Source organism: Molothrus ater, chromosome 1 (genome assembly GCF_012460135.2).
Source record: "Molothrus ater isolate BHLD 08-10-18 breed brown headed cowbird chromosome 1, BPBGC_Mater_1.1, whole genome shotgun sequence".
NCBI lineage: Eukaryota > Metazoa > Chordata > Aves > Passeriformes > Icteridae > Molothrus > Molothrus ater.
Genome location: NC_050478.2, coordinates 58,494,319 through 58,521,372, shown reverse-complemented (window position 1 = coordinate 58,521,372; position 27,054 = coordinate 58,494,319). Strand labels below are relative to the sequence as shown.

Here is a 27,054-nt window from a genome sequence, read left to right as displayed (position 1 = left end):
AGCAAGGCACTGACACTGGCTAAGGAAAGATTTTGTTCAGGAGATACTTAAAAATGTAGGCACGTGGTTATATTTTCCAATGTCAGATGAGACAGAGTGATGCAGATGTTTTCTTGTTTATAGCTTGTCAACTGTGCTATTATTGTATCTCTTAAAGATACTCACTATGAGTATAGCTTCTTAAGAGAATTGCTAAGAGCAAGCAGGAGCTATCCCTGAAAATTTCCTGGAAAGTTTATTTGCCACAAGATAAAATTACAAACTGTTGCAAACCATATATACCTTACCATTGCAAATTTCCACCTTTTCATGTCCTGTTTCTTGCATACAAAGGTAAATTTGGTTTTTAATATCCTACACAGACATGGTTTTTGCTGATCTGTACTCTCTTTCTCTAGCCAGTTAGTATTAGCTTGGAAAATTTCTGGCTCTGTATTTCAGCTCCAGTTGATTTCAAATGCTACAAGCTTGGAAGAGACTTCTGCTTTTGGAAGTCAAGCTTCCTTGAATATAGAGGTACATCATAGATCTTCATGATCTGATTTTTAATACTCTGTTGTATGCGTTATGTCAATAGTAAATATAATAGAAATAATAGAAATACTCTGTTGTATGCGTTATGTCAATAGTATTTTTTTTTTTTTTTTTATATTTTACTACTGTTTTGGTGACAAAAGAATATAGCCTGATGAAGCAGAAGATTTGATCTAGACACATTTTGGTAAAAGTATGTGTGTCTTAATGTGTGTAGTAGCTTTCAATTTACTGTGCATGTTTTTTGTTTTAGTGTTTCAGTGTTGGGATGCTTTCAGATAAGGTTTTTGAGGTAAAATTCCTCTTTGGACAGTAGGCACAATGCAAAGGAAATAGAAATGGGAATTGGTTACTTTTTAAACGTTTTTATGAACTTGATATTTTCAAACTCTTTTTCCCCCTCTGTTCTTCACATTTATTTCATAGGTGCACATACAACTCTCAGGCTACAGTTAGTAAATTTTTGTCATAATAATTCTAATTTAGCATTTTGGTTTGTTGGCCAAAACTTGTGCTGTCTGTGTAAACAAAACAGAAGGATCCCCCGGCTTAAGATATAGCAAGGGATTTAAGCATTTAGGTGTTTTCAAAAAAGGCAGTAGGGCTTTGGCCATGCTATGTTTGCTCAAGTGTGAAGGACAGAGGTCCTTTTAGTATGTTTCTAATTAAAAGATTCTTTCTAATCAAAAGCTTCAACAATAACTGCTGCATAGCAAGTAGCAATGGTTACAGTGTGCAGGGAAGGGTATGTCATCATTGTTTGAGTGTCAGAGTTTAAACAATATAGGAAGAGATAGAATTTTAGAACCCTTTCCCTTGCTGAGGCATTTGTACTGATGTACAGTATATAAATCAAAAGAACTTCCTATCTGATAAAAAATAAAACCTTAACTAGAAGTACCTACCCATCTCTGTATATGTTAATCACATCTCACATACAGCTGCGGCTTTAGAAGAAAGGCTGGGTAAGTATGATGGGCTTTCCAGCCCTTATCTAGCATTTGCCAGATTTCTGATACTTTAACCATCTCTTTATAGGTTAAAAATTTGTAGCAGTGCCACCAACGTGATGGTGGTGACAGTCTGTGTGCAGCTTGTTGGGGCAGGCAGGCAGTGTGCCCTGTGCCTAGCTTTTTAGTCCCTAGTTTAGTGCCTCTTACTTCTGCCATGCCAAGAGTACATGGGCAGAAGATGTTTCTGGTGCTTCCGGGTGTGTTTTTTTTGTGAAGACACCTAAAAATAGTATTCTATTGCACAGTTTAAGGTTTCATGTAAAAAACAAACCTATACTATATGTACTTGGAGTAGTCTCAAAGTTCTTGTCTGAAGTAATGACATCCCTTCTCAGTATGCCTCCATCATGGATGTGTTCATTCCAAATGAATTCCACAGCTACAGTTCTTTGGGCATAAACTTGAGAAATAAATGGTCTGGATAACAGGAGAGACTTGTCTTGTACTTGTTAGCCCTTACATAATGTAACATAAGGGTTCTAACATTAATATTTTTGTTGCATTTCAAAAATACGTAATTTTTCAGTAAAAAATAAAATTAAAAGTTGAAGTCCAGAAAATAAAGGGATGTCTATTTTTCCTTCAGAAATAGAAGTACAAGTAATGCCTACAATGTAAAGGGCATACTTCTATTCAAATCAACAGAGTGACTGTGATGATTGCCATTTAAGAAAAAAAAAAAGGAGCAAATACTAAGTATTCTTTTGGTGGCTGATGTAATGATGGTGCAACTGGTTTTGTGTCCCTAGTTTCTTTCTGTACCTTTCCTTTTTTGTACTGTACTAGAATTTTTTTTCCCAGATGGGCAGAGAGTTTTACAGTTCTCTGTTTAGACTGATGTTTGATGGTGGAGGGGAGTGAGTTCTTTCTAACTTTATAGACCATCTATTCTTCATATGGTCTTCATATGTTGTGACATGAACTCTAGCGTGTAGATTGACAGAAAGTAATCTAGTGCAAATTAATACATTACGTTTACCCTCCTTTTCCTTGTAGCACAATGGCTGAAAAATCGGCAAAACCAGCAAAACGGTTATCCTCAGACTCAAACTCTCATGAGGGAGCTGCAGCAGGAGAAATAAGTGCTCTGGAAGAGGCCTTTAGAAAATTTGCTGTCCATGGTGATACAAGAGCCACAGGAAAAGAAATGCATGGGAAGAACTGGTCAAAGCTATGTAAGGATTGCAATATCATAGATGGGAAGAATGTGACAACCACAGATGTTGACATCGTCTTCAGTAAAATCAAGTAAGTTCATTTCAGCCATAATTTCATTATCTTCTCTCTCCCCACCCTCCCCCCCCATGTTAGTTAGAAACCATCTAAATTTACCTTCTGTTGCTTCTGATGTTGTGAGACACTGTTTGACAAAATCAATCTCTTTCTTGTTCCTTTAAAAAAATTTGTTGTTTTGTCTGAAGATACAGCTTTCAGCTTCTGACCTACTATATTAAATTGACTTCAATTTCACAGCTGTTGTATTATTCAAAGACCATGATGTGATCAGAATAAATGTAGGCTATTCCAATAAACTGGTCTGCAGTAAGTGCTGTCACTATTTCTTGAAAGATATCTGAATGAAATCAGGATGTCAGGATGATCTTGCCAAAGCTTGGCCTCAGAAGACAGAGGGTAAGGTGGGATATGTACTAAAAGTCAGTATTCTAACAGCAGTCATGATGTCCAGCACAACACCAGCTCAAGTTTGAAGTGTAGGGCCATGCCAGACTTAGGGTGACCCTTGGCTATGATGAATTAGGATTGTCTTGTCATCTGATCTTATTTTTGTGACTGGAGCTTTAGTGAAACTTTCTCCCCAGTTGAAAATCTAGGTGGGCTTAGTCAGAAACTTGTCGAACCTAAGAGAAGATATTAAAGGAAATATGTTAACAAGGGATTAATCTGTTATGGCATGTTCTGTATGAAGTCCCAAATAATTCTTTTGGTTTTGCTTTATGTATAGAATTGAATTATTTTTACCTTTCATATTCCCCTGGCATCTGATATGATAATCTTCTCTTTTCTGCTTTTTATTACCACACTGTTTAAATTGTCTCACATATCATTGTGTTGAGGGATATACTTTTTAAATAGGTCTCTTAATTGTACTTGTAGCCTGTAGGAACACTTATTTGGCTTATGCACTCAAATGTTGTGGTGTAATGCTGGGAAAACATGCAAACTGCATTGCTTACAAGGTAGCTGGAAAATCTTGCTACAAGCACTGACCATTTAGACTGCATCAAACTGGAGAAAGGCAGAGAAGAAAAGACCTTTAATCTTGAAAGTTGTCCGTTGTGGTGGTTTGACAGGAAATATGTTTTCTGGGATGCTGTGGTCAGGCCAATGTAAGTTCAGATTTTAATATTGGCACCTAATGTGGCCATTGGGACATTGGATCTGCCTCTGAGAACACGGGGCTAAAAGCAGGGCTTGCGCCCTGGGAGGTTCTCTTCGGTTTCCAGCGGGAAAGAGTTTGGGTCTCTCCCCCGGCCCAGCTGCTGGCTGGACGGGGGGAAGGGGAAAAGCCATGTGGCCAGGAGAGGTAGGCCTGAGCCCGGGGGCGGAAGGGTGGAAGAGAGAGAGAAACCGGGAGCCATCAGGCGCCTCCCCCCGGGAGACAGAGAGAGAGAGAGAGCTGGTGCCTGAGACTGTTACCTTGAAACTTGGTAAACATGTGCCTGTGCCAGCAGCAGGGCTGTGAAGGAGAGAAGGGGGGCGGGGGTGCAGCCAGCCGCTTGTAGGAGCTCTTAACCGCTTTTCAGACAATGAAAACTTTACAGAACATTAACCTTTCCTAGAAGAGAGATAGAGTGGAAGATGAAGGAAATGGGCAAGTGTGAGAGAGGTCTGGGCAAGTGAGAGATGTTGGAAGAATAGAGAAGAATCTTAGTGGGAAGAGATGATGGAGTGGCTTTTGCTGGACTCTTTTTGTATAGCCATGGACAGAACCATGTTCCTTGTGATACAGGGACTACATTCTAGGGGGAGGCAATGCCTCAGGACCAAGAGGGTTCGGTGTGGGTACCCCTTGGCCCCAGGGGGTGAAAAATATGGGGGGGGGGCAGGTGTCCCAAAGTTGAGACTGTGCCTTTTTGCAGTGGGAAGAAGCATCCTTAAAAGTCGACCCTAGAAGCAGCTCTGGTCGGTGTTCAGTGGTGAAGCGCTGGACATGAAAGGAAGAGGTCACCATTGGCACAAGAAGGACTCCTTGTCCTCTTGATGAACTGAGGATTGAGTATTCTGAAGGGTGGTGCCGGACTGAGAGTCGATGATTTGGGGGATGTATTGTATTGGGAATTTGGTGGGGATGGAGGAGGAGATGTATTTGTGAAGTTTTCATTTTCCTTGTGTGTTACTTTTTTTTCCCTTTCCCTTGTAGTTTAGTTAATAAATTTATTTTTTTTCCCTAAGTGGGAGCCGGTTTTGCTTATTCCTGGTCATATCTCAAAGCAGAAACCAGGGAGAGAGTATTCTCATGGAGGCACTGGCATTGTGCCAGTGTCAAACCATGACATTTGTGTAACATATATAGTTAGAATAACCTTATTTATTTGATTGATTTCTTTCTTTGTTCCTTTTCTCCTTGGGGTTCTTACCTAGATAACTGTAAACACTACATATGCACACTCCCACCCTCTTGTCCTTGTATCAATCCCTACTTGAATGGAGTTAGGTATACCATCAGAGAGCTGGCTTATTTGAAATGGATCTTTAGGTTGTAGGGTTTTGTTTCTTTTTTGATCTATGATATTTTCAATTTTTTTTTTTTACTTTCATCAGCTTAGAATTTTGTTGTTTTATTTCCTGTAGATAAATATAATCTTATTGCTGCTTTCTCATATCAGTTTCTGGGCTCTTTAGTGACAGGATAACCCCGTGATATGGCATAAACAGATGTGCAGCATTAGCAGATATAAAGAAGTATCAGGTTTGGTGACTGGGGCAGAAGGAATCCCGTCCTGTTGCACAGGAGTGAGTTGTAAGGTGGCAGGTACCTGAGCCTCCTGGGAAATGTTAGCAAATCCCCTTGCTGCTGTTGAATGCTCCCACCTCGGCTTGAAGGTTTTTGTCTTTGGCTCTTGAGGGGGAGGGTTAGCTCAGCAGTTTCTCAGACCTTGCTCCTGTGACCGCTGTTAAGTGTTGTCATTTCTCTTGGAAGAGGCATACCATCTTTTCCTCTATCCAGTTGTCCTGGTTTAACCTCAGCCAGTGGCCAAGCCCCATGCAGCTGCTTGCTTACTCCCCCAACAGCAGCACTGGGGAGACAATTTAGAGTAAAAGCTGGAAAACTCATAGATGAGATAAAGACAGTTTATAGGAAAAGCAAAAGAAAACAAGAAATTAATTCAGTGCTTCCCTTGGGCAGCCAGATATTCTGCCATGCCCAGGAGACCAGGGCCCCATCACATGTAACAAGTTAGGAATACAAACACCATCACTCCAAGTGTCCCTTCTCTTCCTCCTTCCACTATATTTACTGACCATGTTGTTGTGGGGTCTGGAATATCCCCCTGGTCAGTTGGGGTCATTTCATCTTTCCTGGCTGTGTCTTCTCCCAAGCACCCCCCCCATTCATTGCCAGCATGGCAGTATGGAAAGCAGAAAAGGCCTTGGCTCTGTGCAAGTCCTGCTCAGCAATAACAAAAATATCACTAAATTATCAACCCTGTGCTCAGCACAAATCCAAAATACCGCCACTGTGAAGAAAATGAACTCTACCCTAGCCAAAACCAGCACTCCAGTATTTAATAGCTTAGTAGATAACTGCATCAAATGCAAAAGTATCTTAGTTTTAATTGTTTAATGTTTTGTTCATTACTCAACCTGTACATGTACTTATAACATATATTTTATATATTCTTCTCTTTTAAAGTGATTTTATTTTTAAATTATATTGCTTAAGTCACATATGGGAGCTGAGATTTGCTCTCCTTATTAGAAAGGTCTGTATTTTTTGAATGTATGCTTTCAGTAGGTATACTTCCACATTTTCTTAACTGTTGGGGTTTTGTGGGCTTTTTTACATTTTTATTCTTGAGTGCATGTGTCAGCAATTCTTTTTAGTCTAGATCACATTTATTTCACATATAATATTTTAAGTTTTAAAAAGGGAAGATCTAATGGTTGTAGGAACTCAAATGTCAGTAATATGCTTTAACTTAGGAGGGTTAAGCATAAGCTGGGTATACAGGATTTCTTGAGCATGTTCAGACAACTGTTTTTCCTTGCTTTCTCTTTTACTTCACATTTAACCCTAAGCTCAAGGATAATGATAGATTTGGTAATGCATCAAAGAAGTCATACTCACATAATAAACTCACATTCTTTTTTTTTTTTACAAGCAGCTTTTTCCCAGCAAAGCTTTATGGTTTTTTGATAAACCAAATTTTTCCCCGTCTGTGTTAAATGTAAAACCTTAACCACTATAGAAGAATCTTCAACTCCCTCCAAAAGTGCAAAGTGCAGCTTCCATGCTTCAATAAGAATTCTCCTTATGGTTACCAGAAGGCTTTGTGCATCACTCTTGGTTTTGGACTCTTAAGCTAAAGTGTGTCTCACAAGATTAGCCTCAGCCTGGGATTGTTATGATCAGTCAAAGTGATGGTTCAGTGGGATGGGGCTGGTGGATTTTAGCAGTTGTAGGGAACACAACAAACATTTAAAAAACATGTTTGCCATACCCAACTACAGTTGCCATCTGCATTGTGTTAGACCTTCCAAATGTATTTTCTGCTGGTTCTGTTACTGGGAAGCCACTGTACCTGTACCTAGCAGGGTTGTTTTCTAGCAAGCTACACTTAGACTTTATGACAATGGCCATGTTGTTCAGACACTAGAAAATAATTAATCAAATAGAAATGTTCTTTGGATTTATGAGTTATTATGTATAAAGCCCACATTTGTTGTCTTGATAACTTTCCCAGGCTTTATTTATTATTCTAGTAGATACTGGCAAAATAGGTAGGAACTAAAAATAGCTGATAGGATAAAGTAACAAGGAAAATTAATAAGAGAGATGTTTACCTAAGAGCTACTGAAAGATAATGTTTTATTCATCAATTGGCAACTTGCTCTGCTGCAGGAGAGATTTTACCTCTGAAATTATTGAACATTTTTGTGGACTTAACACACCTTCTCCACCTCTGTCAAACCAAGTGAACAAAACTTCTGAGAGTTTTAAATGGTCTGTGATACTTCTTGAAAGCTGGGACCTATGTGTCTGTCTTTCAGAGATTAGTTCATTTGAAGTTAAGTTTACTGTTGTTATAAAGGTTGAAGAAATTCATTGAACCTTTGTTACAAATAAGAAAATAAGTATAGAATGCATGAGAATGTCAGGTCAGACTGAAATGTAGTTTGTTTATCTTGCATAAAAGGTCTACGAAGGCCTTCATGTGAGCACAAAATTTATATGTATTTGAGGATAAGAAGAAGGAATAGTCTAAAGCAAAGAATCCACAGTAGTAGACATGAAAGAATTATTGATAGAATTGCATTCTTTGGTAAGAAAATATGTAAATCAGATGATCTCTCCCCTGCTCCCCCCAAATATTTTTGTGTAGCAGTAATTTGTAGGGTCCCACAAATCCTTCCAACTTGGTGGATTGTAATACAAATTTATGTTTGTTAAAATTTTTAGCTCAGAAAATTCAAGAAATGAAAAAGAATTTTGCAATGGAATTAGTTGAAAGGAAAAGCTGAAGCCTGCCTATGAGAATAGCCATATGTATGAATATTTATTATATGCTTCCTTAGAGAGCAGAGTTAAAACACCTACATTTATGCCAAATATTTGGATTGCATCAATGCAGTTGGAATAGTCTGCAGTTTCTGTAATGAATAGAAGAGTAAACTTTTCTTATTTTTTTAGGTTATAAAGCATACAATAAAGCTATCTCTTATAATATCATTAACTTTCCATTAATCCTATGCTTGGAAGAGTAAAAGGCATTGTGAAGAGTGAATGACAAAAGTTCTACCATATCTTATGGGATGAAATCTGTTAAAAAATGCACCAAAGCCAACAGAAGTTTACATAACTGTAAATGTAATTATGAATTATGCAGTGAGCTTTCTTTTTGTAGTTTCATGGTCAACACTTGAGATGTTGTACTCCTTTCTTCAAAGCTAGCCTAAAGTTACTTGCTTAAAGTTATGTAAAAGTCCCTTCTGCTAATTGGTACCACGAAAACATTTTCTCTGTAAATGGCAAAGGAAGCAACCTCTTCTCAGAAAAATGGCTTATGGGATTATTAAAAAAAAAAGCCTGAAAACACTTTCTAGGAAGTGATTTTTTTAACTGGTCCATAAATTCACTGCCATACTTGAAGACAAAGAATAAATCACAGTCATATTCTGTGGGAAAGGTAGTTTTCGTAAATTACTGCAGCTGAAGTGTTTGTGATAGGACCAAAACTAGTACTCCCGACTTATTTTGTTATGATAATATCTTCAATTTCCTGTAGCTCAGGTTTCTGCTAAAATGTAGGAGTTTAGTATAAATATCTTAGTAATTTTTAGATCATTCAAAGCATTAATTTTTCACATACTATGTGAACCTTATTTAGACATCTTTCTTTTATATTTTTTTAGTGAAAAGCAATAATGCAATCTGGGTCCACTGAATTTAGAGACATACAATAGGCAGGCATGCAATAGTCTTTGAATGAAGATGTTTTTCATGGCAGTGGGAATTCCATGGGCATCTTTTCAGTCACTGAAACACTTGCCTGCTTTCTTGGAAAATTTCTTCATTAAATGTTTCTTTTCTGGTACTCTTCCGGAGTTCCAAAAGTTTGTGGGCTCTGTGTCTTGTATTTTGCTTGCAGAGTGCAAGTATGGATTTAGTGAATCTTGTTGCCTTGGAGAAAGCAAGGTCATTGGTGACAGAGGAGAAGGGCACTGAAGAGTTCTGTGTTTGGTATGAAAAGCAACATGTGGCTGCATTCTTCTTATTCCAGCAAGATGGTGAGACACAACAGTCTAAGAACTTCAGGATTTTTGTATTAAGGAAAGCAGAACACCCAAGAATAATAGATGATACTGAGCTCTTACCAGCATTCCAGCATGTTGCCTTAGGAACTTAAATTTCTTTGTTTATTGAGGGTCAACAACTGCTCTGGGAAACTTGATATGTTAGCTATGCTGTACACGTAGTACACTTGTTGTATGTAGTTAACATGGTCATAGTAATAGCCCCTATATAAATATCTCTGCTCTTATTTTAGAAGTGTTACCGCTCAGCACTGCAAGAATATGCTTTAAGCACTGCCATAAAACTGCTAATTCTATGACATTATTAGATAGAAAAATAAAAATATTTCTGTTTACACCAGCATGTTGCTATGGTTGCAGGCAGGCTTGGGTGACGTCAGCCATTGGAACCATTGTGAGCATTTATTTAGGTAGCCATCTCCATGGAAACATTTGTTTGTTTTGATGTTACTATGTGTTAAATTTTAAACAAATTTTTGTGATTCTATACTGGATTGTTATTGAAGATTAATTAAGCTACAGAAGCTTTGTAAATATACCTTACTCCTGCCCTCTAAAATATTCTTGGTAAAAGATCAAGTGGAAGCATAATTGTCTTCTGAAATTCCATTAGTAGCTCCTGATGTTGCTTTGACATGTTTTCTTGTTGCTGAGGAAGCCACGTATTCTAAAGCCCAGAAAACTCTCCTCCATCTTTTTGAGAAAAGGTTTTGTTCCCATGGAGAATCTTTGCAACACACTTTATTGTGCCCTGACTTTTGAGTAGACCCACCTGTGCACTGTCCTCACTGTCTTGCACACTTGGTTGTTTAGCCTAATTCCCACAGCCTGGATCAGTCAGGTCTCTGCAGGAGCACTTCGACCTGAGAACAGCTGGGCCTTAATGCAGCAATAATTCACTGTGGCTGCAAGACTTGGGTAATGGGTAGTGTTTGCTCTGAGAAGCTGGCAAGAAAACTCTTGGCAAGAATGAGTATTTGTCCCCATTTTTCAGCTGTAATATAATTGTTGTCTTTTCTTTGTATTGAATAAGTATGATGCTTCTTGCTTTCTTTTTGTATTTGAAAGGACTAGTACTTTGACACCTGAGCTCATTCAAAACAAATATCTGTCCATGAGGTTTCTCTGAAGTAAATAGTCTTTAATGGAGATTTTTACTGAAGTCTCTCTTAAATTTTTCAAGTATTTAAATAGGTATGAAGTGGTCTTTTTATATAAATGAAGTACCTAGTTATTGCAAGCTATGTTTTACATCCCTGTTGGAGACATTCTTTTGATAGTGACATAGAAAAGGATTTTTGTAATCCTACTTCATGCATGAAGTAGGCATAACAGCTAACTTTGGTACTTCAGCATGCCTGCATCAGGAAATAAGTTTTAAGTTTATAGAACAATATGTAGAGCAAAATCTTATCTGGTAAGTCTCAGGCAAGTTGTGAAGCTGTGCATTTTTAGGTAGAAATGTATCTAAGTATCAACAGAAAGTGTTCTTTTTTGCCACATCTATATTTTAATTGAAATTAAGAGCCTATTGCCTTTTTTGCCTAAAAAGCCAAATGTAATGTTGCCATTTGCACTTTATCCTTCAAAAGCTTTTTATTTAAAAAAAACAAAGCAGGTCTTCTTCTTCTGCCAAGAGGCATAAATTCTAAAAGTAAAACAGTGATAGCATATGAGAAGGAAGATGGTTTTAAATTCACTTGCTGTAACACAGGCTTGCTTTATGCATGTATAATGGGTAAATTTTATACCTGTAATGTTGTTTGCTGATTAGGATTTTAAAAACACCATTTTGCAGGACATCACATGAAAACCTATAGATAAGATGGTGAGTGACTCATTTCCCAGCTGATACGGAATGCTGCATGATGTCATACACAGTACTATATATAGCAGCTTGCTTGGTATTTGCCACACTTTTGGCCTATTCCACATGTGGGCTATTCCACATGTGTGCTACACAAACTTTTACTGGCGTAGAGTAGAAGTCAGTTGTTGTTTTAGTTTTTGGGTTTTTTTGCAGGTCAGCCTATTGCACCATAATTTAAAACTACATGCTTTTCACTTATAAAAGCAGCTATGTGAAATCTGCCTTAATTTTACTGACTAAATAAACTAAGTAACAGGCAAGTATTTTCCAGATGGTTAAATATCAGTTTTGATTTCCTGGATTGAAGTAGAAGATGATTAAGATGCAGAGGACAAGGCAGCCTTGTCTGCAGCAACAAGGTGATTGTAAAGTTTAAGATCCTGAGAGGATGATCAAGATTAACAACAGAATTACAAAGCTGAACTTCAGAAGGGCAGATCTTGGCCTCTGTATTTTCTCTCTGGAAGCTGCCCTGGAGAGAAGAGATGTCCAGGACAGCTGGTTGGTCTTCAAGGCAGCTTCATCAGAGAACAAGAACGTTTCATTCCCCTGTGCAGGAAGTCAGGAAGCATGGCAACGGGCTAGCAAGAGTAAGCACTGAGCTTCTGACTGGGCTGGACCATGAGAAGGAGGTATGCAAGAGATGGAAGCAGGGACAGGCTTTCTGGGAGGAATAAAGCCCATGCATGAAGAAACAGAGTGAGCAAAGTTGAAGTTCAGGCCAATCAGCATAACCTCAGTCCCTGGGGAGGTTATGAAGTAAATCCTTTTGGAAGTCCTGTTTTAAAACACAAAGGACAAGAACATGATTTGGAGCAACCAGCATGGATTTGCCAAGAACCAGTTATGCCTGATTGACTTCATTGCTTTCTCTGATGAAATGACTTACTCTGTAGGTAAAGGGGTGTAGTTAGTATACATTGATTAAGGCACGGACTTGGCTCCAGTCACATTGTCACGAAATTGGTGAGGCATGGGCTGGAGAGTGGGCCGTGCAATCTAGGGGGCAGCTCTAGAGGTGGTGATGGTGTCAGTGTTGTAGTTTAATAACCCCAGCTGGAAAATAAGCCCCATGTAGCCACTCTGTTTCTTCTACCAGTGGGATGGGGAAGAGAATCAGAAGGATAAGAGTGAGGAAACTCATGGGTTGAGTAAAAATAGTTCAATAAGAAAAGCAAAAATTGCTCACACAAGCAAAGCAAACTAAGGAAGTCATTTACCCCATTCCATGGGTAGGCAGGTGTTCAGCCATCCCCAAAAAAGTAGGGCTCCATCATGCAGAATAATGACTTTTAAAATATGATCACTCTGAATATCCCCCACTTCCTCCTTCCCAACATTTGTATGCTGAGCATGGTGTCATATGATATGGAATATACCATGGGTCAGTTGGGGTCAGCTGTCCTGACTGTATCCCTTCCCAACTCCTTGCATACCCCCCAGCCTTCTCGCTGAAGGAGCAGCAGGAAAAGCAGAAAAGGCCCTGAAGCTGTTTCAGTGCTGTTCAGCAATAACAAAAACATCTCTATGTTATCAACACTGTTTTTAGCACAAATCCAACATACCACTTCATACTAGTCACTGTGAAGAAAATTAACTCTATTCCAGCCAAAACCAGCACAGATGAGAAGTTTCTGAAGGTGAGGTGACGGCAGTCCTTGCAGTGAGTGTGAGTTGTGGCAGCAAGGAAGGGTAGCTACATCCTGGGCTGCATGAGTCAGTGTGTGGTCAGCAGGTCTGGGGAGGTGATCCTTCCATGCAGCTTGGACTTGTAAGACTGTATTGGGAGTGTTGTGCCCAGTCTGGGGCTCCCCTGTGTAGGAAATAGATTGATACAGTGGAACAGGCCTGGTGCAGGGCCACCAAGATGGTCAGGGGGCTGGTTGTGGTACATAGTGACATGTGGAATAAATATAAGTTTCTTTGTGCTCCAGTATAGGTAGTAGAAATTAACTTCTTGTTATGAAGTTAGAGTAATGGAAATTTTATACGGAAAAAAATGTGTGTGTATGGATGCTATTTACTCCTAAAAGTAGACGTGAGCTAGAAATCCTTCATCTCAGAAAGAGGATTAATATACTATATATGTTACAATTAGATATATTTAATATACCTATGTGTGTAAAACTACTTACACAATTTAGATGTAGTCTGCTTGGATCCTGATGTTTGTGAATAGAGGTGTGCTCCATCTGATGTGGTGTTTATCATTCTTCAACCTTTTTGTTTTTTGTTTGTCTTTCCTTTAAAAAACAACAGTGGCTGGACTTGAATAGCCTAATTGATGTATTCTTTCCATTTTCAAGATGTTTAGGAGGACTTTTTTGCAACTGAATTGGAACAAGTCTCTAAAAGACTGGAAATGAAATCCTCACCAGGATTCGTTAAAATGATGCTACTTTCTGGCATTATTGAAGTGGAGTTGCTTATCATTTACTTTTGTATGGGTGTGTGTCCATGCATGTGCTAAAGCAAAGGAACGTGAATGAAATCCAAATTTTATTTGAAGCTTGATCTCTGTTTCTGACTTTCTGCAGACTTCTAATGCATGTGCATGTATTCCCATGAATTTAAAAACAAAGTAAATACAGTTTTGGTATGGAGTTCTGGTACAATGCCCCCCACACCCCCAAAAAGGGCAGACTTCACCTTTGAAATTATTTTTCTATGTTGCAGTCATTTTTTGTTTCCTATTTTTACAAAGGTTGTGGATATTACCAGCAGACTGATAATTTTCAAAACCTTGCCGAGACTATGAATGTTGGTGCTGATTCTGCAAGCTCCCAGAACATTTTAGTTGCATGAAGAAATCTCCATGGCAACTTTTTCTAGGAGGATGTGCTGTTAGATAGTGAAGTTTTATGGTTGAAGGAGCAGATGTTGGAAAGCATTCAGTTTCAGCGAGGAAGGCTGACTGCAGCTGACAGTGTGGCCAGGAGTACTGTGGCTAAGGTTTTGCACCCTTGTGGTGAGGAGTAAGAGGAGCAGCTCACCTCCTGTCTGTCACCAGTGTTTTTGGCAGTGCAGACACTCCCAGCACTGATTGCTGAAGAGACTCAGTCAGTCCCTCAGGCAGGCAGGGACTGTTTCTGTACTATCTGGACATTTGTAATTCAGGAAGGAAAACCAAGCAGAAAACCCAACTGCAGGGTTTTGCATCATTAAGTTTCTGCCTAAGCTGTGGAGCAGCTTTAAGTGAAGCCCGAATCTTTGTCAGCGATGGCATGCGGTGGAAAATACCTTAAGGCAAACTTGTTTGAGGGGAACCAAGAGTTCATTGTGGAAGCCAGGGCACTCGGTGTTTGTTTGGAAGGTGTGATATTCCTGAAGTCCAGTAGGTTTTCTCGGTGCTTTTCCTTCCCAGGAAGTGGTTGTGGAGAGCCTTTTGGGAATGGTGCCATGCTGTGTGCAGAGCTGCCCAGCACAGAGTTGCTGCAAGCTTGCCAGGGGCTGTGGTGCTGCAGGAGTAAGCCCTGTGCAGCTGCAGGAGTGTGGGCTGCACTGCCCTGCTCGTGGGGCCCTTTGCACTGGGCTGGGTGCAAAGCTTTTGTGACATTTGCTTGGGTTTTGAACTGTGAGCTTTGAGGAAGGGATGGTAATGTGTGCTGACAGAAAATGAGGAATGTTACCTTGGCAGCCCTGATTTGTCTTTCCTCTTCTTTGCCTCAGCTTTGTTCTGGAGGGAAAAGTGTTGAAAGTGTGGGAAATCTTCCAGTCTCACACTGTTACCTTATTTTCATGATTGTGGCTTCACTATGTGATGTGGCATCACATCATGTGATGCTTCTAGCCTTTTGACACAAGAGTTAATTTTATGGCATCTTTTGAGGCCATAAAATTCATAGTTTTCCTGCTGCAAACAAGCCAAGCCAGTGCAGCTGCAGAGCTTTCAGTTCATATATTTTTCTTTGGCAAACTGCTATATACTTCTGTTACCTTATTCTCATTATTTTGTCACTACAAGGCTCAGAACAGCTAAAAGTTTTCTACAGTGCTCTTCTTCTAGACAGAAACATAGAAGACTCTGAAGAAAAGGATGAGCCACCACCATCATCTGGTGAGCAGGAGCCAGCACATCTGTTTGTCCAAGCTGATACAGGAGAGCATTGTACCACTTAGTGCCATTTGTGATCATGGGCATAAACAGCTGCAGAACACTGCTGATCTTTGGCACCAGGCTGTGACTCTCATGACACATGACAGCACTTGCTTCATTGCCCAGATGTCTTGGATCTTTATTATATGCTCTTCAGTTGCAAATATTGTTTAAAAATTAAAATAAGCTAACAAATAGTTATTGTACTATCAGTATGATGTTTTTAATGGTATGTAAAAGATTAAACTGATAGCTTTTATATCATTATAATTTTGTACAGAGAAGTTGTTTTTCTTGCAGTTAACAACAGATAATACAGTGATACTGTAACACAATAATAGTTCATTGCAGCACAACTGAAAAATTTGTATGAGAAAACAAAATGGGTCTGTGCCTGTTGTCTGGAATCTATCTCAGCTATACAGAATCTCCAGATATCCTCATTACAATTCCCAGTGCAATACCAATTCACCCTGGATTTAGCTGCTTTTTGATTTTCTAGGGGTTTGTTACTCTCTCTGGGGTGGTGTTTGTTAAACTTCTAAATGGAACCAACAGTGCTGAGACTGGAGAGTCTATTTGACACAGACCAGTGTGAGAGTAATACAAGAAGCTACTGACGAGAGGATCATAGAGTAGAGGGTGAGCAGTTCTTACTCATCATCATATGCAGTCTGTATTTCACAAAAAGGTATAAGGTGTTTGCTTCTGCTAGAACAAGCCTCTGTGGTATGTGCAGCTTAAAAAGTGAGGACTGCAGTATTTACCATCAGCTCTCCCATCACTTTCTGTGCTCAGCAGCTACTGCTGCTGCACACTTAAGATAGTTTGTGTTACTAGGGGAACACAAGGAGTCCTATTTTGATACTCCTTTATGGGCTATCTTCCTGTGTTGCAATTTGAAACAGGTAGTAAGTAACTTTTCTTCCAAATTTAGGCTGTTTACATTTTCTGCCTGTCATGGATGCTGTATGGAAATAGATGCCTGGGGCATTTGTAATCCAAGTGGAGATCAGCATGTGTCAAACTGTTTGCATTTGGCATGGTGCCAACAGAAGGTTTTGTAGGTTTCTAAGCAGTATGTATTGATTAATGTTTTCAGCTCTACAAGAGGGTTTCTAGGGAGGATGTTTTATTTGATTTTTTTGGCACCTTTTTAATTTTCAGCAAAAATTTAACTGGTGAGCTGGTATTCTTAAAAGAACCTATAAATAGGAAAAATAAGAAAAACTGAGTAATTTGGCATTTATAGGTTCTGTCTTTTTTTAGTCTAAAGAGCTTTGTAGGTTTAAAGCTAGGTTTCAAGTCTAACAGAACAATATAAGAAGGTACAGAAAGGTAGTAAAAGAAAATATGTATCTCATACAGTAGCCACTCTATTAGGTGATTGTCCTGTGTATATCCAGAAATAAAGAATTTTAATTCTAGATCTCAGATGAATATCTCAGATGAAGATGGTGGTTAACTGTCCGAGATTTCAGTTCAGGACATTTTTAATGCTAATTATTAGAGATAATGGAGTGGTGTGAATGCAAATCTAAAATTAATGACTATAATATGATTAAATAATTTTTGTTCCCAGTAAGTCCTGGTACTAGTTTAAAAAGAACAGTGAAGAATATTCAGTTTAATAGATCCTTTAGAGAGCCCCAGTGCATTTGCCTTGTGTTTCAGCAATTTATCCTTTATTAAAAAAAACATAAATAGCATGATTTTTTTTCCAAGACCTTGTAGTAAAATCAAATAGAAATTATTTCCTTACTTTTATAGAAAAGGTAAGGAGCTGTTCTGTGCTCTTTCAGGTAGGTTTCTTTTCTTTCATCATTTCACCTCAGCTGAGAGTAATGGGAGAGCTTTACATTATGCTGAAGTGGACATCGTAGCTGGGAAATCTGTTGAACTAAAATACACAGAACTAGCTTGATACTTTTTTTTTTCAAGACAACAGACTGTTGCCTATTGGGACTCCTCTAACCAGATGGAGAAAGCTATAGAGAGGGTACTAGGCAGTTAAATATGCTGCTTAGTTTTCCTGCTTCCATACCAAATAGGATGAACTTAGTGTGCTGATTTAACATTCTAGTTTTGAGTCTGACTTGCAAATCCATCTGACTGCAGCTTCAGTCAACATTGGCCATTCTGAATAATTTTGATAATTCCTTTCCTGATGTAGTTTTTTGTTCTTTGCCCAACAATACACTATCTCATGCATGCTTGGAAGATTGTTCCTTTTATTTCCCTTTTAGATGCTACACTGTGTCACCCCGTCATTGGCTTCCTTGTCTTTGAGTACTAATCTGTGAAAGCCATAGTCCAGGTGAACAGTGAAGTGGTGGTAACCTGAGATAAACAGAAGAGGTATATAAGAGCAATCAGACTTAAGGACTACCCATGGAGAGCTGGACTTCTTTAATGTTAGGGGCATTGACTTGATATTATTTGACATGACATTTGGTATTTTTGGAAGTTTTTTGACTCCACTTGTCAAAGCTTTGAGATAAAAAAGATGACAAGACATATTTTCTGGAGACAGTTACCCAAATAACTTAGGCCAAATGTTGATTAGATTTCTATATGTGCTTGCCCCAGGTGTGATCTCTTAATCTTGGAAGAAGTAATTTGCTGAAGAGCACAGCCTCTGCAACATACATAGTAATTTTCAAAGAGCTTGCAGTATTGACTAACCTCTCAACAGCATTGTAAATTGTCATATGCTGCTGTTTTTAGAAAATTAAGCATACAGAGTGTACCTGGTTTGCATGTACGCAGAAGATTTCTGGCCAGAATTTCTGCTTTTCATCCTTATTGAGCTCCATTTGAAAATCTGGAGGTTTTTTTTGAGCTTTGAAGTGTGAGAGGATTTGGCTTCTAATGCCTCTAAAGGGGTGGACACTCTATAAGTGCTGCAGGTTAGAAAGACATGAAGACTTAGTAGTTTTTGTAGCTGTGGTCTCAGAGCTTTGTTTGTGTAGGTATAGGGTACTCTGTAGGTATAGGATAAGATGTTCAGGAGTGCATAAAACTTTCTTTGATTGTCAAACTGTCAAACTTTAGTAATTGAAGAAGAGCATTTTCCTGAAACATTTGCTGTTGAATTCCTGCTGGTTTTGCTGTCCTTACTGTGAGACATTAAATAACCATAAATGCATCCATCAAGAACTTAAGCTGGTTTAAATTGACTACTTGAATAAATATTCCTAGTGTAGAGGTTCTGTAGTAAAAAAGACCAACATGTAAACCTGCAAAGGTGTTTGTCATTTGTGTATTTTGGGAGGTTTCAGAGTAGACCTGCACAGGCTGGTACATGCAACAGAAAACACAGAGCTGAACTGTATATATATACATTGTGTTAATCTATTGGTTTTGTACCATCCTATTTTCTTGCAAGAGCCAGTTTGCTTTGTGCTTTATAGGTTGTGAGGATATACTTGACTTGCTTACGAACAGTATCTACCCTATTGGCAGTGCTGATGGAGGGCGACACCCCTATATGTTGAGTTAGATCCCATGGAAGTTCATCAGTGGCCTTCAATCAGAAGATTTTGTACCACAAATAAGTTAGTATATTCCTGGAAAGTAAGACAGTTTTCTGACATGCTGTCCTGGGTTGACTATATGATGCTTTTATCCCCAGTCGTCTCGTTATGCTGAATAATAAGTTTTGCACCTTTAAGACTTGTTGCAGAGAGTGAAGGGGGAAGAGAAGAAGTGCACAGTTTTTTTCAGACACTGCTCTCACTTCTCCACATTCCTGCTCCTGGACTGTGTTGTCTGCAGATGGACAGACAGCAGGACAGAGCTCTTTTTTTGTCTTAGGTTAGTTTAGCTAGCTGAGGCAAAGAAGTTCCCTGGACTGTGATTCTTTCACTTTTCTTTGGACCTCTTGAAACCTGCTCTGGACTGAACACCCAGAGGAGCACTGGCAGCTGCATCTGTGGCCCACCGGGCCGGGTCTGGGCCGCAACATTTCCAGCACTGGAGGGACTGATCAGAGACTGAGTGAGCTGAGCCACAACCCGGGGATGGAGTTTTCTCAATTTGTCATCTCTTTTGGAGCGGCAAGGGGTTTTATTGTGTAATATTGTTTAGGTTTTATTGTTTAATAAACAGTTTTTTTCCACTTTTCTCCAAGGAGGTATTTTCTCCTGGACCAGGAGCCGCTTTGGGGATTCTCTCCCAAATTTGCTCTAAACCAGGACACATGCATTGGGATAAGAGCACAGAAGTCTAATACTAATTGCATCATTAACTGTGCACTATTTAGAAAACTTGTCCTTCTATACAAACATTGTGGGAATAGATACATTGAATATTCTTGCACCAGCATGTCAGTGGGTGACAGTTTGGAGTAATACTTTGAGGCTTCTGCTGGTGAAATCATAGGCTTTGAAGAAACAGTTTTCAGAATTGAGATAGTAATCTGAGAAAAATATGAAGCTTCATTTTCTGAATGTAAGTAACTGAGAGCTCCTGGAGATTGCTAGTGTAAGAATGTACTAATTTGTGTTTGTAGATGAAAATATCCTTTTGTACAAAGCAAAAATAAAGAGGGCATCAAATCTTACCCAGCACTGGCTCAATACCTTTGTTCCATAGGTATTGGTCTAAATAAGTCACAGATTTCCAAAAGAGTGTATGCTTGCTCTTTTATAGTCTCCTCTCTGCTTTCACAATTCATTCCAGCATCTTGGAGTCTTCCCAATTGTTCCTTATCATTTTGGTTTGTGATGAAGATGTCTGCAACTAGGTAGGTAAACCTCCATTTATTGTAAACTTTTGCATGTTTTGAATAGGGAAGTGTGACATTAATGAGAGAATGTCTGTATTGGTATCAACTGTCATAATTTTCTGCCTTTCTTTTGGATTGGTTTCAGATGCACATGAGTCAGCACTGTAAAGACTGATATACAGATCTTTAATCCAGGGGAAGTGATAGATCCCCATAGAGAATTGGGTCACTCTCTGTTTATAGCTTTCACAAAGTGCCAAGACATTATTGGCATGGACTGTTCTGCAGATTCTGTGGCACAACTGAGAGTTCCATTTGAAAAATGTGTTCCCCACTCTGGACACAGAGAGAGAGGATTAGTCTCTCTCACCCAACGATTCAAAGCGGCTTCTTTTTAAAGCTGGAGGTATCTTTATTGTAACTACTTGTTTGGCAGGCTTTTTCTTTCTCTAGAGTTGGGTTTTTTTTGTGAGAAGATGGATAAAACTCTGTGCTTTGTCTATGTTCAATTATTTTGGTCTCTAAGCTCACAGGCATGCCCTAATTACTTGTGAGGTATACTGGGGCTTCGTACAGTTGTTCTTGGTTATGATTAGTCGGGGATCTTCATTCAGATTGAGGGTTGCATTGTCAATTGCAACAACCTTGTGCTGAGATGAAAAGTGCCTAGAGATTGCTCTTGAGGTATATGAAGTAAGTGGTCAGATGCATTAGCTATTTTTTCCCTAAGCTGTGCAAAGGTAGGTACCCATCTCCACAAGTTATGATAAGGATAAAGGCATAGCAGAAGTGATGAAGGCATGGCAGAAGAACTTATTAAAGAATATTCTCTGCATTGGCAGTAGCAGACATATGGATTTGGCTTTTGGATCTGTAGTGGAAACGAGGTGCTCTCATGTATAAGTGTTACAGGGGTTTTGCTGTTCTATAATTTAGCCTTAACATTTCCCATCTGCACGTTTTAAAAATACTGTTGTTCTCTTCAAGTGGATACCTCTTCAAATGCTCTCCTACTCTCATTTGTAAACTGTTTGAGAGACTGTTTTGGCCACAGTCTACCTATTCTTCTGTCTTATATCTTGTTTTGTACAATGAGAATGCTGCCAATGCAGACAATTGCATCTCTAATTGCTGCTTTCATAAGACGTGAAGATAAGGAGGACATGGGGAGCAGAACATCATTGTGGATGTTGTTGTTTTAACATAGAGTGAAATCTCCTTTGCAAGAAACAGACATAGAATGGGAAATTCTCCAAGGTTGGGGATTGTATATTTAGAAGTTTGCTGTCACCATCCAATTTGCCCTTTCATATGGAAGGCAATCTTCCAGCTATGAGAAATATGCAGTTTCTTAATTATTTCTATTATACTTCTTGTTTTCTTTGAAAGAGAAAATGTTTCTGCTCTGTGCATAACTGCAGTCTGGATTCTCCTTTCTTAAATGTCATGGTTTGGTCCTTGGCTGTTGGTTATGGCAAATATTTTTGTGGCTTTCTTTGCATGTGACCTGTGGATATGGACTAACACTGTAGTTTGTCTCTCTTTTTTCACTTGGTGTGTCATTCTTGATTTCACACCTTTCTATCTCCAACCATGGTCAATGACTCTTACACACTGAGATCGTGCTGGCGTCAGTTAACACCAGCTGTCTATTTTTAATACTGCCACCTTCTCATATTGCCAGCAAAAAATGTTAGCAGATATACATACATCTGTGTTTTCTCTCTGTCATCAGGATCACTGAAACAACCTCTCCCACAAGCGCATACTTTTTTACTTAGAGAGCTCCCTATCATTGAGCTATCACTAGATTCAGAAATTGCTTTTGTGGTTAGATGTGATTTGACATGAAAAACTATCCATCTCCATGAAATCCTTTGAAAAACTGGAATGGTGCTGTTGTAAAACCATCTGACAATGATATTTTCTTAGTGAGACAATCTGATAAAACTCTTGGTTTTAAATTCTGTGTAATTAAACTCTAAAGGAAAATTCTACCTTGGATTAGAGGACTGCTGCTCTGGCTTCCATAGTTCCATTTTAGTCAGCAATGACTTGCTTACTGCTGAGCTTGTCTGCTGAGCTGGCTGCAGCTCCCAAATACATGAAGCTGTGTTGCTTTGTTTAAATTATGTTTCAGAAATAACAATGCAAAACTGTTTTTGAAAAATATGTACCATATTTCTATGTATAATATTAAATGGTATTGTACCTTTCTCACAAAAAACTCACTGAAAACCAGTCTGCAACTGGAAATATTTACTTGGAGGGTAGGGAGAAATCTCCTGGAGCTGGTTACCTCAGCTATCAGACAGCGCTTTCTGAATTTCTTGGCCAAGAAATTCAAGTAAACTTGCTGTATCCTGGTGTAGTGTGGTGATTAACAAACAGCTGCCATGCCTGAACAGTGGAGTGAATATGCTCTATATGAATTCAAGGTTGTGTTACTCATCCCTTTTCCTTCATTTTTCTTGTCATCAGCCAGGGACTTCTTTTCTTTATATTGACCAGTGTAATTTCTGAATTAGGATGGGAGTTTTGTCTGAGGCCTCACTGAAACAGTGATCCAGACACCTTTCTCCAAAGGAACAAGCAATAAAATGTTCAAGTTGTACTTGTGGTTTTACTTGAGCTTCATAGTAATTTAAAAACATGTCCCCACAAAACTCCCCCTTTGCCTTGCCGCCATTTTGCATTGTACTTTGTGTGTTGCTCTGATCTGGATTGGATCCATGTAGGAAAAATGGCTAAAAAATTTGGTAGTTATTAAATTCCTATCTGGGAATTAAAAATCCCTCATTAATATTAGACATTGTAAGGATACACAGATAGAGTTTTTGCTGAGACATCACAGTGTCTTGAGGAGGAAAATAAGAAAGAAATTCCAGGAAAGTCAATAGCACATAAAATTAGGGGGTTTGTTTTAATTTAATTTTAAGGAAAAACTGAGAGGAGAAAAATTTTTGAGTAATATGTTGTGAGATAAAAGCTTGGATACTCACTGTTGTCCCATAATAAAGAATTAGATTCAGTTATTATTCTGTCCCTTGTACAATGGTTTACTTTCAAAGTCCAGTTCAGTTCTCAATGAAAGCATAATTTAAGCTCTAATATCTTGAGACGTAAGGAATTAAGATCTTACTATGTCCAGTCCTATTTAATAATGCCATTGTTCTTTGTCCCCTTGAGTCTGAATTTTCTCTAAATCAAGTAAGATGTCATACAGATAACCATTCAATATCTAGTTCTTAGATATGAAGCTTTTCTGTTCTGGGTCTCATTATTAAAAACAGCACTGTCTTATGTAACTCTGTTTTCTATTGTAAAAATTCCACTTTTTATTCCCTTGTCAAATGTCATGTCCTGTTCTTGGTTAACTGGTCTCATCAGAAAAGGTAATGTCTTCCCTGTATGTCAACTCAATCAAAACACTGATACTGTATGTAGAGAGAAAGCAATAAGGAAGGCTACTGGTTACCAAAAGCCTGAGGGTGCTAATATGAAAGTTCATTAGGTTGTGTCTCTTTTCCTATCTCTGAGTGCCACGTATTTATATAAATTCAGGTTAGTAATATAAATGAAGTCCTGAAAAATAGCTAGTAATCTTAAAGCTGACCTTGAGAATATTTTTTAGTCATACTTATGAACAATTTTGGATAGTTTCTAACTGCTTGGGATAAAATGCATTCACTTCTGCTTAGAAGATGTTTGGCCATGCAGCGTTGACCTTACTCGTGGTCATGGTTTGTTGCAATGTTCTAGAACAGTGTTTCTGTTGGATGTCATTTCTTTATACTTTGATTTGTCTAATTTTTAATCAAATGTTTTCACACTAGGTGTGAAATCAAGAGAGAAAATCAAAATAAACTGAAATGCTGGTTTGTTTGTTTGTTTGTGTGTTTTTGTTCTGGGATGTGAATGAGACATGTCAGCTCACGTGGGATTGCTGGTGAGCTGTAGAAGGATGCCTTGTCTGTGTATCCTACTTTTCTTTCCCTGGGTTATCAGGCAGTGTGTTCATATGCACTGCTTTAGCTGGTGGAGAAAGTACAGGTGATGTTGGTTCTTTGTCCTGTCGTCTCAGTTGTAAAGCCTTTGCCCTAAGCCCCTGCACTTCAACAGCAAGAAAGAGCTTTTGAGACTGCAGTGGTTGTATCAGCTTTTTCAGCCCTCTCAAGATAAAATGGGAAGTATTATTATAGGAAAAATCTTCTTACCACTAGTTTGTGTGGTAAGCTCACCCTGGGGAAGACAGATAGATGAAGTGATTAGCTATTAAGAATGCTTAGTAAATCTTCAACTATTCTTAACTGCTTTAATTTATTTATTTGAAGCTGACTTAATGAGCACTATGACCTATAAAATCCTCTTGGATTTTTGCATTTTGGATGTGCTTAGCCCTGTCTCTGGCAGCTGGGCACAGTATTGGGTTGTTACACTGTGGTTAGTGTCTGCTCCCTTCCTCTGTGGTCTATATGTATGCCTAGCCTTGTGCATATCCTTAAGATGACAAGAACCAAAGAAAATGGCAAACAAATTGAGCCTGCTAGAGAAGAAACAAGCATATATGCCAGAAGCCTGATTTTGAGGCATTGTCTTTCTGCTTCAGCACTAGTTTGTACCCTACCATTTGTATCTAAGACCTGTCTGCAGCCTCTTTTTTGAATTGCTTCTAATTTCTCTACTTTGGCCAATATGCCTGCTAGTTTCACTCACCCCTGCCATGTCCTTTAATGTCTTAACTTCCAACCAAATTGTGCTGTCAAATTATATCAATCCTTCATACACCCAAGGGATGGATTTCTGTGTTACTGAACATTATCTGCAAGTTGTATGTCATTTATTGGATTCTTTCACAGGAGTAGACAGCATTCTAAGGAGTGATAAAATTATCTTGTGTCTTGTTGTGTGTGTAATTTGGGCAGAGTCCACAGGATTGGCAACCAGAAGATGGATATCTCTCTTCTATAACAAGGAAAAGCTGAAGTACTCCCAGACTACTTTGTAGCACATGTTTCTATCTTTTCCCAAACTCTGGTCCATGCCTCTCATGCCAAATACACTTGCAAACTCCTTTAATGTAAATTGGGGCATATGCTTTCTTCAGGCTTCACAGAGTTTTCCTAATACTTCTTATCAGTAGCTAACCATTACATAATCTTCATTATTAAATGTTCAAATGTAACATTATTTTTGTTCTCTTAAACTGAAGAAAACCTCAAACAAATGTGAAATATTGGATTCTGCTAGTCTGTTTAACTAATTTAATCTATTCCTCTAAGCTGTATTAGGTATCAGACCTACTGTCTGTTTGGACTTTCTCTTTTCCTCATCCACTGTAAATCCCATTAAATCTCTTTAACCCCTTTAACTCATTCTGGGATTTGCTTTCTTTTGGAAGCTTTTACTTAGTAATGTTTTTGCCAAGTCATATTCGTTCTCCAGTCCCCCTTTTTTCCCTTCCCAATACTATTTTATCTGATAGGCTTATAGCTGTTTGATTTCTCTTTTTTTGAATTTCAGATTTTATTTTAAAGGAAACAAATTTTCACCATGAGTGAAGCACATAGGAAGCACACATGGTAGGAAAAAAAGTCAAGAAGAGAGACATATTAACTCAAGGATCAGAAAACAGAGTTTTCATAAGAGAGGCCTAAAATATTTAAGTTGCAATGAAGTCCAATCAACTGCTGGTTTAGTGAGCTGTTGATGTCCTCTTGCTTCGGATTTTCATTGCTTTCTACTTTTCTTGCTTAGCAAACTCTGCTTTACCCTTGCTCATTAGTGAGACAAAAAGCAACAGGAGGGAAAACTGACCATTCCAGATTCAGTTCCTGAGTAAATGATCTGAGGTGTTCTGCCCTTGTGGCCCACTCCCAGAGAGGTTTCTGTAAGTGAAGACTATTTGCAGTGATATAGTGAGAGAATTTTGTACTGCATTTTGCATTGCGCTTGTCTTGTTTTTCTATCCTAGAAAACTGATAATGGAATTCACTTGTCATCATGGGGTATATGAAGCCATCTAGTCCAGCTGCTGTACTGTGACTTGGCCAACATGCCATCTGTCTTAGAGAAAGTAATTGTAAAGGTCATCTGGATGTCTTCATTGTCAGTTGCACTCTTGCCGCCAAAAGAATCCACTCGTAGTAAATAGCCATGCATTCAAAGGTGCCTGTGTTCCAGAAGTGACCACTACTTTAGCTGAAGATCTCTGTTGTAGCTTCTAACTAGGATCACTTTTTTGAAAATATTGTCAATGCCTCTTTCCTCACAATTTGCCAAATTACTCCTGCTTGCATCAACATATGGATGTCTAATTTCAGTATCCCAGTTTTACCCATTAATTGGGCAGAACTCTATGCAAAGTGATATTTGAAGTTTTGTTACCTTAATTTTGGGTTTTTTAACCATATCTCTTTAGAGCTGTTAGTAATTGCAGGGCAAATACCCTGATAGTATTAAAGTAGCTTTCTTTGCTTGCTCATCTATCCTCAGCTCTATTTTTAAAATTTATACACAAGCCTGTGCTTTGGGTTAATTGCACATTGTTCAGTTTTATCCAAGAAAATCTTCTCTTTAAATTTTTTTAGGGTTTTTTTTTGCACTATATATCTAAGAGGTTTTTTGTTCTGTTCTTGACTGATATATAGGGAAAACCAGACCTTCACAGGATATCTTTAATACTCCATTAGATTGCAAGGTTCTACCAGCCTGGTTAGCTGCCTAGGGACCTACCTTTAGTTTGGGACTTCTTGGCTATGAATTGTTGTGCTGATAGCCTGCAGAAATTCTGAGCTGTGTAAGAGAGGAGAAA

General features: G+C 38.6%; 1 protein-coding gene across 1 annotated transcript in view; it reads left to right on the top strand.

Annotated features, from left to right (window-relative positions):
- Positions 1-27,054, top strand: part of TPPP (tubulin polymerization promoting protein) — a 67,133-nt gene that overhangs the window by 12,699 nt on the left and 27,380 nt on the right. The window contains exon 2 of the mRNA XM_036404501.1: positions 2,544-2,795. Coding sequence (XP_036260394.1) covers positions 2,548-2,795 — 248 coding nt within the window. The 5' untranslated portion in view covers positions 2,544-2,547. The remainder of the gene's footprint in view (positions 1-2,543; positions 2,796-27,054) is intronic.